The following is a 12,326-nucleotide window of genomic DNA, read 5'->3' as shown; positions in this document are numbered from 1 at the left end:
GAGGCAGAAAAACAAGAATAAAAGAGTAAGACATCACCTGAACCTTAGGATGACCAAACTCAACAGTTTGTAACATCATTAAGAAGAAAGAATGTACTGGTGCATTCAGTAATCACAAAGGAACTGGTCGGCCAAGGAAGACCTCCACTGCTGATGGCAGAAGAATTCTCATCATAATAAAGAAATATCCCCAATGCCTGTCTGAAAGATCAGAAGCACTCTTCAGGAGGTCGGTGTGGATGTGTCAGTGAATACGGTCTCCAGAAGCTACCTTGTAAGGTGCAAACCACTAGCTAGCCACAGAAACAGGATGGCTAGATTACAGTTGGCCAATAAATATTTAAAGGAGCCTGCAGAATTCTGGAAAAAGATTAGATCAAGATCAACCTGTATTGGCACGACGGTAAGAGCAAAGTGTGTGGAGGCATAAAGGAAATGCCCAAGATCCAAAGTATACCCCTCATCTACGAAAGTGGTGGGGGAGTTGACCCCTGGGCATGTACGGCTACCCCAGGTACTGGTGCATTTATCTTCATTGATGATGTAATTACTGATGGCAGTAGCAAAATTAATTTTGAGGTTTATAGAAACACCTTATTTGCTCAAGTTCAAAAGCAAATGCCTCCAAACTCATTGGACAGCATGTCATCCTCAGTAAGACAATGATCCCAAACATACTGCTAAAGCAAAAAAAAAGTTTTTCAAAGCTTAAAAACTGGAAAATTCTTGAATGGCCAAGTCAGTCACCTGATCTAAATCCAATTGAGCATGCCTTGCATATGCTGAACAGTGAGGCAGCACGGTTGGCATAGTCATTAGCGCAATGCTTTTACAGCGCCAGCGATGGGGACCAGGGTTCAAATCCCACAGAGTCTGTAAATACTTTCTACCTTTTCCTCCCACTGTTTGAAATGTACTGGGGGGTGTAAGGCTAATTGAGTGCAAATTGGGTGGTATGGACTCCTGGGCCAGATTGGCCTGTTACTGTGCTAAATATATTATAAAATTAAACCTAAAAGGACAATCCCCCAAAACAAGCAGGAGCTGAAGATGGCTGCAATAGAGGCTTGGCAGAGCATCACCAGAGAAGACACTCAGCACCTGGTGATGCCTATAAATCATAGATTTTAAGTAGTCATTGCATGCAAGGAATATGCAACAAAATACTAAACATGACTATTTTAAAATGCATACCGTTGTTATGTCCCAAATATTATGGTGCTCTGAAATGAGGGGACTATTTATAAAAAGCGGTGTAATTTCTACATAGTCAAACCAAAATGTACACAAATACCATCGAATAAAATCTGGAATGTGCATTTCAATCACAAATCAATTGTTTGATGACAAATTTAAAACTGTGGAGCACAGGGGAAAATAAAGGGGGGAAAAAAATGTTTCATTGTCCCAAACATTATGGAGGGCACTGTACCTCTTCCAACATTAAGAAAGGGCTTCCTGGCTCACTCTTATAGCTCGACCAACTATTCTCTTTATGGAACTTTACCATGCCACTGCAGGAGATGCAATTCCACTCCTTAACCTTGTCCCATTGTACACTCTAGGGACCCAAACCTCCTTCCCGGTAAAGCACTGCCTCATTTGCATTTCTCCTACTTCAGTTCGTGGCTTATGGTTTCCATGATGTGGTTTCTTCTGCAATGGAGAAACCACATGCTGATTAGAGCATAGAACAACAGAGTAGCTGTACAGGAACAGGCCCTTTGGCCCACAATGTTTTTGCTGAACCTGATGCTAATTTAAACTAATCCCATCTCCCTTCATCCCCTGCCTGTTTCTGAGCCTGTCCACATGGCTCTTAAACATTCCCTCCTCACCATAAATACTAGCCCTCTAGTATTTGTCCTTTCCAACCTTGGGAGGGTGGGGAAGATTATCTACCCTATATATATGTATGCCTCTCGTCATTTTTACATAACTCCTGTCAGGTCACCCCTCAGCCTCGGCTCTGGAGAAAGCAATCCAAGTTTGTCCAACCTCTTCGTATTGTTAACATCCCAGTGTACCTCATTTGCACCCTCTCCAAAGCCCCTACGGTGTCCAGAACTGCAATCTAAATGTGACCAAAGCAAAATTAGTTGAAGTATGAGCAGTTTTTTTTTGTTGTTTTTTGAAAAAAATTTTAAAGTTGTGCTGGAATTGCACGAGCAACACACAGTGGAAGTGCTGGAAGAAGGCAGTGAGTCAAGCAGGATCCCTGGTTAGCTATAGACTGTTGACCTCTCACCTGACATCCTAGCATGCTTGACAAATAGACTCAGTTTAAATCAGTGGTTCTCATCTTTTTCTCTTCCCGCTCCCATGCCACTTTTAAGTATTCCCTAGGCCATCGGTTCTCTGATGAGTCAGGTGGGATGGGAGTGGGAAGGGAAGGTTGAGAACCATTGCTCTAGATCCGATTGTGACTGAAATGTTTTGCTTGAGAAAAATTCCCTCTGGAGTGATGAAACCATGCACAATGAGTCAATTAGGTACGATTAAAACTTTTTCTTCCCACCCACATCCCAACTTAAGCAATCCTCTACTAATCACGGAGTCCCTATTGCATAGGGAATACTTAAAGTGGTAGGTGAGTGGAAAGAAAAAAGTGGAGAACCACTGGAATTATTTCTCTCAACATTAAAATTATTTTCACACTGAATTATTTTGTTATGCTTATTATAAGCTGCAAGTACTGTAGAAACATTTCTGCACATTATTTTTTGTTTCTAAGGTCGAATCATTTTTGTGACATCTCAATGAACACCTTGTCATTAGTTTAAGTACCATCAAGCCTCAAGGGAGATTTGGTGTGTACCTTGTCTGTGCTGTCACTTAATTTTAGTGCTGGGATTTCTAAGCATAATTTCCATGGCAAAATGTTTCTGTGAGAAAATATACATTGTAGTTATTTTTTTGTGAACTGTTCAGGTTTGAGACTTTCCAATCTACGGGTATACATTTTCTATTCGTATTTGTGAGCAATGCTTTGAAAGAGACAGACCTATAAACATCTTTTTTTTTTAAATTACTGCAACCCAAATATTTGGTTCAATAGAAAGTTTTTTTTAAAAAGCTGAAGCATGCAAGCAAGTTCATACACTTCATTGAGGTATGCAATTGTGAAGTGTTTGTTACTGATTACAACTGTATTTTACAGCCAACAGATAAGTGGAGTTCCTGGTAATGAAAATCTATTGAGCTCAATCTGCCATTATCCTGACTTACTGCTGAATAGCTGTCCTAAAAGCAGTAGTGATACATTAAATAGCATTGGTCTGTACCCTCTTTTCATTGAGAGAGGAAATGAATCGATGGAGTACGTTGCACACTTTGTAAAAACAAAGATTTATGTGTATCTCCTTTCCCAATCTAAAACTATCGAATGTATCGTGCCAATAACATGAAGGAGTCTCTGTAAAGAGATATTTTTTAAATACATTCCTTGATATCGCTTCAAGAATCGCTTTGAATGAATTTTCACATCACAAACCATTTAGTCTGGAATGAGAAGAACGAGAAGAACCGGTTTGCAGGAATCTTCAGAAAATCACCTTAGGGTGTTGCACTCAAATAGGTTAGACAAGCAGGCTGCACACTTACTAACTCCACTGAACTGTTGGTTCTGAAATAGCCTTCATTTCACAATTGCATACTTCTATAAAGTGTGCGAACTTGCTTGCATGTTTCAGCTTTTTTTTAAAAAACTTGGTTTCCTATTGAACCAAATATTTGGATTGCAGTGATTTTTTTTAAAAATAGATGTTTATAGGTCTCTCTTTCAAAGCATTGCTCACAAACACAAATGGAAAATGTACACCTGTAGATTAGAAAGTCTAAAACCTGAACAGTTCACAAAAGATAACTACAATGTATATTTTCTCACGGAAACATATTACTGTGGAAATTTGCTAAACAGTCAATTACGAGGAAAGTGACTTTTTTTTTTAAATTGCAGATGCTGAAAATCTCAAATAAAAACAGAAAAATGCTGCACCCAGCAGGTCAGCACATCTGTGGGAAGAGAAACAGAATGCTGGAAGAACTTTGTGGAACAGCAGCATCTGTGGAGGCAAAAGGTATAAGTCAACAATTCAGATGGAGCCACTATTACCTAGTAGGCTCTACCTCACCTACCTTTGTACGGCTTAGTGGCGGATTAACTACCTCCCGGGCCCTAGGATGAGCTTTAGTAATCCCCACCACCCGACCTTGTCCCCCTGCCCCACGTCCCCACACTTCGTTGAATAAAGTCAAATTGTTCCATTTATTAGCCTTTGGAGGTGATGCCCTCACATATTCTAAATTTATCCGCCAGGTCTATGCTGGGAATACACCAGTTGGTGTTTGCTTAGAGGAGGGGAGGAAAACCCTCATTAAAATCAAACAAAACTTTACCTTTCAGAAGCCATCTGCTAGCCCCAAATAATTTACGAAAGGATAAATAAAATCAATTCTAAAAAGTCTCGATACAATAACACAGAGGGGAGAGTTTTTTTTTAAAAAGTGATCCTCCCGTGAGCGATGCTGAACGAGCTGAGTTTTGCTGCAGGACTCGTGCATGCGCACAAACGTGAGCATTGATCGACAGGTGGCATTGGGACAGGAGGAGCCAGAATGGAAAGATGGGACCGGGACCCTTCTGCTGATTGACAGGCGAACGCGGTGACTGACGGGTGGACCCAGGACTAATGCGAGCCCATGTAACAAGTGGTTACATTGGTGTAATCTTTACCTTCCAGGCCCCTAGGCTTCAGCCTTCTCAGCCTAATGGCTAATCCGCCACTGGTACTGCTATATATTGGACACCTTTCTTCTACCCTCCAAGAACCAGTGGAGGAAAAGGAAAACACCTTTTGCCTCCACAGAACCTACTTGACCTCCGAGTTCTCCCAGGGTTTGGCTTTTAGTTATGATTACAGAATCTGCAGTCTCTTGTCTTCAGAGAAACAAACTGTCAAAGGGTCTTCGGCCTGAAACGTTACCACTTTATGTGATGATTATTACTGGTATTTTGTTTCTATTTTTAATTCTAGGTTCAAAGGGTTCTTAAATTTTTCTTTATCAAAAGACCCCTCCCACCACCCCCACTGCCTTTGGGTAGATCTTTTGTTTGACCAATAAATACAGAAAGTGTAGGTTGGGCAGCAGAAGCAAGAAGCATTGACTCTCTCTGCTGATGGTACTCCATCATTATCCAGTTTTATTTCAATGTATATATGATGGTAAAAGAGCTTCCCAAACAGTTCCTGGTAACTTACCATGTGGACTGGTGGTCTTCCACAGTTTTAACTTAATTACCATTAATTACATCAATTATTGGATATTTTAGCTGCTTAATGTAAAACAAAGTTTTCTTCAAGAAGTTATATAGAGAGGTGAGAGAGGGATGAAGAGTAAAATGCAGAGATGGACAGCTACCCTTCAAAGAACCTGCAACAAATCTAACCAAATCTTGGCATTCACTCAGAAGGGCTGTGGTTACTATTGATGATAACTTTATTCAGCCTTGACGGAGACCCACCATAAAAAGCCTACATTCTGTCACTCAGAAGTCACTGTGTGTATCCTTCTGGCTCTACCTTTAAGTTGCAAGGCTTAAACAATTGAAGTGGACGATAAGGGAGTTCTATCTTCTAATTCTACGAATGTTAATCTGAAACGCTACAAACCATTTCTCCCACACAGATGTTTGCAGCCTCCAACATTGCAGCGTCCGCAATTGAGGACGTTTTATCTGTTTTAGATTTCTTTGATAACAATTCATCCACAATCTGCAAAAGAAAAAAGTATTTGGAACTATGTAACTGAGCTCTTTCATAGCATGAGATAACTTTTAAATCATTTACCATTATCACTTTTATTCCCCCCCCCCATACTGAAAACAGTAGTTTAACATATTATTGTTGGGCTCTTGGAAAGTGGAATTGTCACAGCCAATCAAATACAGTGAAACCTCGTGAGAATACGATTCGTTAATCCACGGAATCGCTGGTTGCGCGGGTGTCTGTGGACCCCAAACTTTGACTTTAGGATGCCAGGCGAACAGCTGCAAACTCAAAAATGAATTCTTATGTCTCATTTACAAGATGTGTATGTTAATATGTGGAGTTTAAAGGTCTTATTATAGGGTTTGAGTCACAGTATGCTGTTCTCCTGCTTCCTGAATCATGACATATTTGCATCGGTTCCACGACTCGACTGTAACGCGGTATGAAATCTTGGACCCCAAATACCATGTTCTAACGAGGTTTTACTGTACTTTTGAAGTGCTGTCATTGTTGCAATACAAGTAAAATTAGAACTATATCAGTATTTTAACTCCGAGCTGAGTTAACAGTGAGCCAGTATTGGGAGCTACCTGCCCATCATGAGAAGCATGCTGACATTTTTTAAAAAAATACATTCATAGAATGTAGATTATGCTGTCATTTATTGCTCATCCCCTAATGGTCCTTGAACCAAATAGCAGGACTGTCAAAAGTCAATCACATCGCTCTGGATCTGAACTGAGTAAAGGCATCAAGTTTCCTCCCCTACAGGATATTTGGAATCTCGTGATGAAAGTTCATTTTTCCCCTCACATCACACTGGCTGAAATCAGTCCCGAATTGTTAAATTCAATACCGTTATCATTTAACACATGTTTATTTTGCATAATTCACGTAATTTTGAGTTTGGTGATTGGATGCTTTGTAGAACAAGCACCTAAAATGTATTTGTGAGATTATAAAGCAGCCTTCATATACTTTGATTAAAGCAGCAGGACAATACAACCTCTCTCAATTCCTCCAAGGTGATTTTTCCATCTCCATTGGTGTCGTACATGCGAAATAAAACTAGAAGGATAAGATGGTTTCAATTAGTGCGAGATATAATATAGAGTACAGATATGCGAGCAATGTAACACACTTTAACAGAGAGCATTACCAGGTTTAAGTTACCAAATCAGTTGCCTTTGCAAGAACCTTTCTGTGGAAAGTTTCTGTACATTAAAAAATAAAAACATTAAACAATTGATAATATTAGATAGGAAATTCTTTCAGCGTGCTCCATTTGTGATATAACTGACCAGTTAATGCAGATTTTAAAACTGAACATAATTTTGTTACATGGCTACAGTGTTAAATGGAGTTAAATGACAAGCATGGTTTGCTGTAGGAAAGCATACTACATTTTAACAGCTACAAGAGGGTGCTAAAGAAATGCTCCAAGGTTCAAATTAAATAAAATGATAAATCAATCTCATCTTCTGTCCCAATAGCACCTTCCAGTTGACGATTATAATTGTTGGCAACCTTAGAATATCAAGAAGTTGAATCATCCTATAGGCAGCATGAAATGTATGGCTCACACAAGATAGGGTAGGTTGAGGGACTACAGTGGACTCTCTAGCAACTTAAACATTGTTCTGCTATTTGTGTTATTATGGACCTGTTTTATTTTACTTTTCACTTGGCTAAACTGCAGTTATGTATAATAATGTGTCCATTGATTAGCAGGACCATCTTAAAATGCAAGTGAAGTTCAGAATGGGGGCTTTTAAACATTCCCAGTTAGGATCCCTGCCTATAGTTTTATCTCCAGAGGTTGTAAGATAGTCTACCAACTGACATTGTTGCTGTGTTGAAGCAAGCTTCAAATGAGAATGTGTAAATTGCTTCTTGTAAACCTGCAAACATTCAGTCTGTCAATGTTTACCCATCCATTTTCCTTTAATCCAGTCTCCAATCTAATCATCTTTGTTGAAATAAGCTTCTGCCTCAGTCACTACTCTGAAAGCCGATTTCCAGAAATTCTTAACTCTTGAAATGCAGTGTGAATGCATACTTTATGTTGCTCATTCAAGATTGGAGCAAGAACATCCTACAACAAATGAGAATCCCCTTGTGATCTAGAGTCTGAGTGCAAATCATAGCTATGGTTTGATGTCCTAAAAATAACAGATAAGACAAGGGTACCTGATAATTATAGGATGATCTTGGATAATGAATAGGATCAATCAAAACTCAAGGGCTCAACTAAGGTCTACAGTTATTTTTTAATATAAAAACAGATAAACCAGGGATTATCACATCATATATTACTGCTTCAAGATGGGAGTGTAAATATGCCAAGAGGAAGGAATATCAGAGGGAATCTTCTGCTCATTTTGATGAAGGAAGTCCTGATCATTGAATTCATTTCTCCACTATCATACTGTATACTCAATCATATCCGAGACGCGTCCCCTCATCTCTGGAATCAACCTGGTGAACCGCCTCTGAAGCCAGCACATCCTTCCTCAAGTAAGGAGACTAGAATTGTATGCAGAACTCCAGATGTAGCCACACCAGTACCTTGTACAGTTGCAACATAATCTCCCTGCTCCTAAATTCAATTCCTCTAGCGATGAAGGCCAAAATTCCATTTACCCTCTTGATAGCCTGCTGCACCTACAAACCAACCTTTTATGATTCAGGCACAAGCCCTCACAAGTTCTTCTGTATGGCAATATGCTGCAATTGCTTGCCATTTAAATGATAAATCTGATCTTCCATTTTTCCTGACATTTACCGACAGAGGTTGGGAGTGAGGTGCGATCACAGTCCAGAGTTTGGGAGTTAAACAGAAATATTAATGGAAGGAAAAGATAATATTGGGGACAAAGGGAAATTACACCAATAATTAATTTTCACTGAATATTTTCTAAATGTGCTGCGAACGAGCAGATGGATTCAGGATATAAAAGGCAGCATCTAACACTGACAGCAACAAATATTAAAATACAGTTTTCAGTATTTCATCAAATACAGTCTACAATTGAAAACAGTTCCATTTACTCATGCATGTAACATTCAAGCATTTCATTACTGTGTCCAGTTTTTATCTCCCTGAGCACAATTTTGAGACCCGAGGTTCCATGTGGATTAACAAATACAGCCTCGTGCAAAGAGGAAAAAAAAACTACTTAAAAGACTTGAAGAGTGACAGACGAATTGGCAGAATCACTGAAAAATTATGAAATGGTTAAGATGGTGTAGCGAGGCAGCTGTTGTCCAGCAGGTGAGAGATCATTTCTGGGGTGATCTGTCCAGGGGCAAAACGTCAAAGATTTAGTAGGAAAGGTGCATGTCAAGAGTTAAGAATCTCTGGAAATAACTTCCAGATTTGTAACTGAGGCAGAAATTTATGCCAACAATGAAGATTAGATTGGAGACTGGATAAAGGAAAATGGGTGGGTAAACATTGACACAGACTGAGCAAGCAGAGTGGCCCTTTCTAATTGTAACTAAGATGTTTTTCCTTTATCCCCACTAAAGGTGTTTGTCTTTCTTTTGAAGTCCAGCTTTTTTGCCTCTCTCATGCCTATGTATACATGTAAGAGTTTGAGTGATGTATGGATAGAGGATTGGTTAACCAATAGAAAGCAGAAAGTTAGGGTACAAGGGTGTTTCTCTGGTTGGCATTTGATGGTGAGCAGGGTGCCGGAGGGGGGGGGGGGGGGTCGGTGCTGGGCCCGCAACTGTTCACGATATACATACACCACACTTTGTCCCTTCCTCTAGATCATTTATCTAAATTTGTCAATTGAGTGGAAAAGCAAATTGTACACAGGATACAGAAAGTTTTCAGAGAGCTATAGATAGATTAAGTGAGAGGGCAAGCAGATGGAGATGGAGCACAATGTTGGTAAATGTGAGGTTATCCACTTTGGAAGGAAAAATGGAAGATTAGATTATTTAAATGGCAAGCGATTGCAGCATATTGCCCTACAGAAGAACTTGGGAGGACTTGTGCATGAATCGTAAAAGGTTGGTTTGTAGGTGCAGCAGGCTATCAAGAAGGTAAATGGAAGGTTGGCCTTCGTTGCTAGAGGATTGAATTTAAGAGCAGGGAGGTTATGCTGCAACTGTACAAGGTACCGGTGAGACCGATCTGGAGTACAGAGTACAGTTCTAGTCTCCTTACTTGAGGAAGGATACGCTGGCTTCAGAAGTGGTGCAGAAGAGGTTCACCAGGTTGATTCCAGAGATGAGGGATTTAGTCTATGAGGAGAGATTGTGTTGTCTAAGACTAATCACTTGAATTTAAAGAATGAGAGAGGATCTTACAGAAACATATATAATCATGAAAAGCATAGATAAGATAGAGTCAGGTACGGTGTTTAAAGAGACTAAAAGTAGGGGACATCACCTCAAGATCCAAGATGCTGGGTTCAGCGTGGAGCTGAGGAACTGCTTTTCCCAGGAGGTGGTGAATCTATGGAATTCACTGCCCATTGAAGCAGTGGAGGCTACTTCAGTGAATATATTTAAGACATGGTTGCAAAGTAGGAGAATTATGGAATATGAGAAAAAGGCAGATAGTTGGGTGGAGATGAGCCTATCATCGGATCAGCCATGGTCACATTGAATGGCGGAGCAGGCTCGACAGGCCTGTTCTTGCTGTTTTTTTCATGGTCTTAGACTCAGGAAGATTAGCAAACAATTGTCTGCATATCTCCAATGATCTGCACATGTGCCATTTCTGTCTACAGAACCTTATTTACCGTCGCCACGTTTCATCATACGTTGCTCCTCTCAACAGCCACATCCACATTTTCCAATACTGAGTTTTCTTCACAAATCATTTCCTGAGGTTTGTGAATTTTTCTGACCAGGGAATTAAATATTTTCATGTTACGTATTTTGGGTGAACATAACTGCACATATTCACTGAAGTGTTTTCTTTTTTGCTATCAATGGCTTCAGTGAAGTTTTACTTGAAGACCTCAACCTTCCAGCCTGGATGAACTGAACTGGAACACTAAACCCAATTTCCAGGAAGTGGTTAACAGTATTAATGGACTATTTGTGAAGAGCAAGAAGTTCAAAACAGTTCCAGTTGTATGATTTAAAGAAAAGCCAAAAAGTAAATTATAATACTTTAGCCAAGAAATATTTATGTTTGGTATTTCTTGTAAAAACAATGGTTTTAATGAACAGCTGCAAAGGAAGTCTGTTGTTTGGATGGTCTCTGCTGTATTTTACAATATGCAGTTGATCAATCACAGTGCAACTTCACAGAAGTCAGTCAGTAATAGAAGCTCCGCACTGGAGAGGTCATTTTGCAAACAAAAGAGGGGAAGTGAAGAAATCTTTTATTCTCCTTTATTTTGACCCCTCCCTCTCATTCTATCCATCATGATCATAACTCCATCTCAGTCTACACTCTTCTGTTATTTGCTGCTCTTCCCACGAACTTCTGCCTCTCCTCCCTCCTTCACAGTGATGCCTCAGGGAAAAGGCATGTTGATGCTTGCCAAACACGTTTCATCCACCTTTGGGTAAATACAGCATTTTGTTTTGCAAACCAAATGGAATTCTTACCCTTTTAAAAAAAAAATTGCAGCTGCTCTTAGGCTGTGGCCAGGGATGTAACCATTTCTCCACTGCAGTGTCCTCACATTGTTCCAGTACACTCACAATCGGAGGACATTTCCACCTTTACGCTTCTACATCCCAAAGCTATATTCTGGCAACTTCCTCGTTGCACCACTTGCTACATCTGTACTCCCAATTCACCGTTCCCAGTATTCCCAGATACTGGAACTATTCTGAGACCCAAGAACTGCCTTCCTGGACTCTATGGCATCTTGCTTCTCTCTCCACAGTCTACCAACCCTCCCTCTGTATCCACACTTTAATTGACCAAGCCCCTGCACATTCCCAACATTATTCTCCAACCGTTAGCTGTCCAAAGACGCTGGACAGGGTGGGACATTTTCCCTGGAGAGTAGGAGACCAAAAGGTGACCTTCTAGAATATCACAGATCGTGAGGCACAAAGATAAAATGAATGGTCACAGTCTTTTCCCCAAACCACGAGAGTCTAAAATTAGAGGGCATAGGTTTAAGGTGAGAGGGGAACCTAATGGATAACATTTTAATTCAGAGGGTGGTAATGGAATGTATATGGAAGGAGCTGCCAGAGGAATTGGTAGAGTACAAAGACAACATTTGGAATGCATTTAGACAGGTACATGGATAGGAAAGGTTTAGAGGGACAAGCGCAGGTAAATGGGACTACTTCAGTTGGCAGTTAAGCATGAAAATCTGCAGAAGTTGGTGTCAAGTGCAATACATAAATGTGCTGGAGAAATTTGGCAGGTCATAAAGCATCATTTGGAAGTAAAAGGTAACCAACAATGTGGCTATTGAGAGGAGCTCTCTACGACTCTCTGTTACATTTCCCCCCCCCCCACCTTTCTTGCACTTGACTGATTTTTATTTTATTTTTTTTAAAAACAGGCTAATTCGCCCCTACGAGTCCGTGCTGCCCATTTTACACCCCATTAACCCCCAC

General features: G+C 40.1%; 1 protein-coding gene and 1 long non-coding RNA gene across 2 annotated transcripts in view; one reads left to right on the top strand and one right to left on the bottom strand.

Annotated features, from left to right (window-relative positions):
• The window catches only part of LOC138761289 (calcineurin B homologous protein 3-like), a 28,725-nt gene that overhangs the window by 6,873 nt on the left and 9,526 nt on the right, over positions 1 to 12,326 (bottom strand). The window contains exons 5-6 of the mRNA XM_069933181.1: positions 6,778 to 6,839; positions 5,673 to 5,774 (exon numbers count right to left, since the gene is read on the bottom strand). Coding sequence (XP_069789282.1) covers positions 5,673 to 5,774; positions 6,778 to 6,839 — 164 coding nt within the window. The remainder of the gene's footprint in view (positions 1 to 5,672; positions 5,775 to 6,777; positions 6,840 to 12,326) is intronic.
• Positions 3,964 to 12,209, top strand: LOC138761290 (uncharacterized). The gene is made up of 3 exons (XR_011356241.1): positions 3,964 to 4,079; positions 10,520 to 10,620; positions 10,734 to 12,209. It is a non-coding gene; the product is annotated as an uncharacterized lncRNA (long non-coding RNA).

This window comes from Narcine bancroftii, chromosome 4 (genome assembly GCF_036971445.1).
Source record: "Narcine bancroftii isolate sNarBan1 chromosome 4, sNarBan1.hap1, whole genome shotgun sequence".
NCBI lineage: Eukaryota > Metazoa > Chordata > Chondrichthyes > Torpediniformes > Narcinidae > Narcine > Narcine bancroftii.
This window is presented reverse-complemented; position numbering and strand designations above follow the sequence as displayed.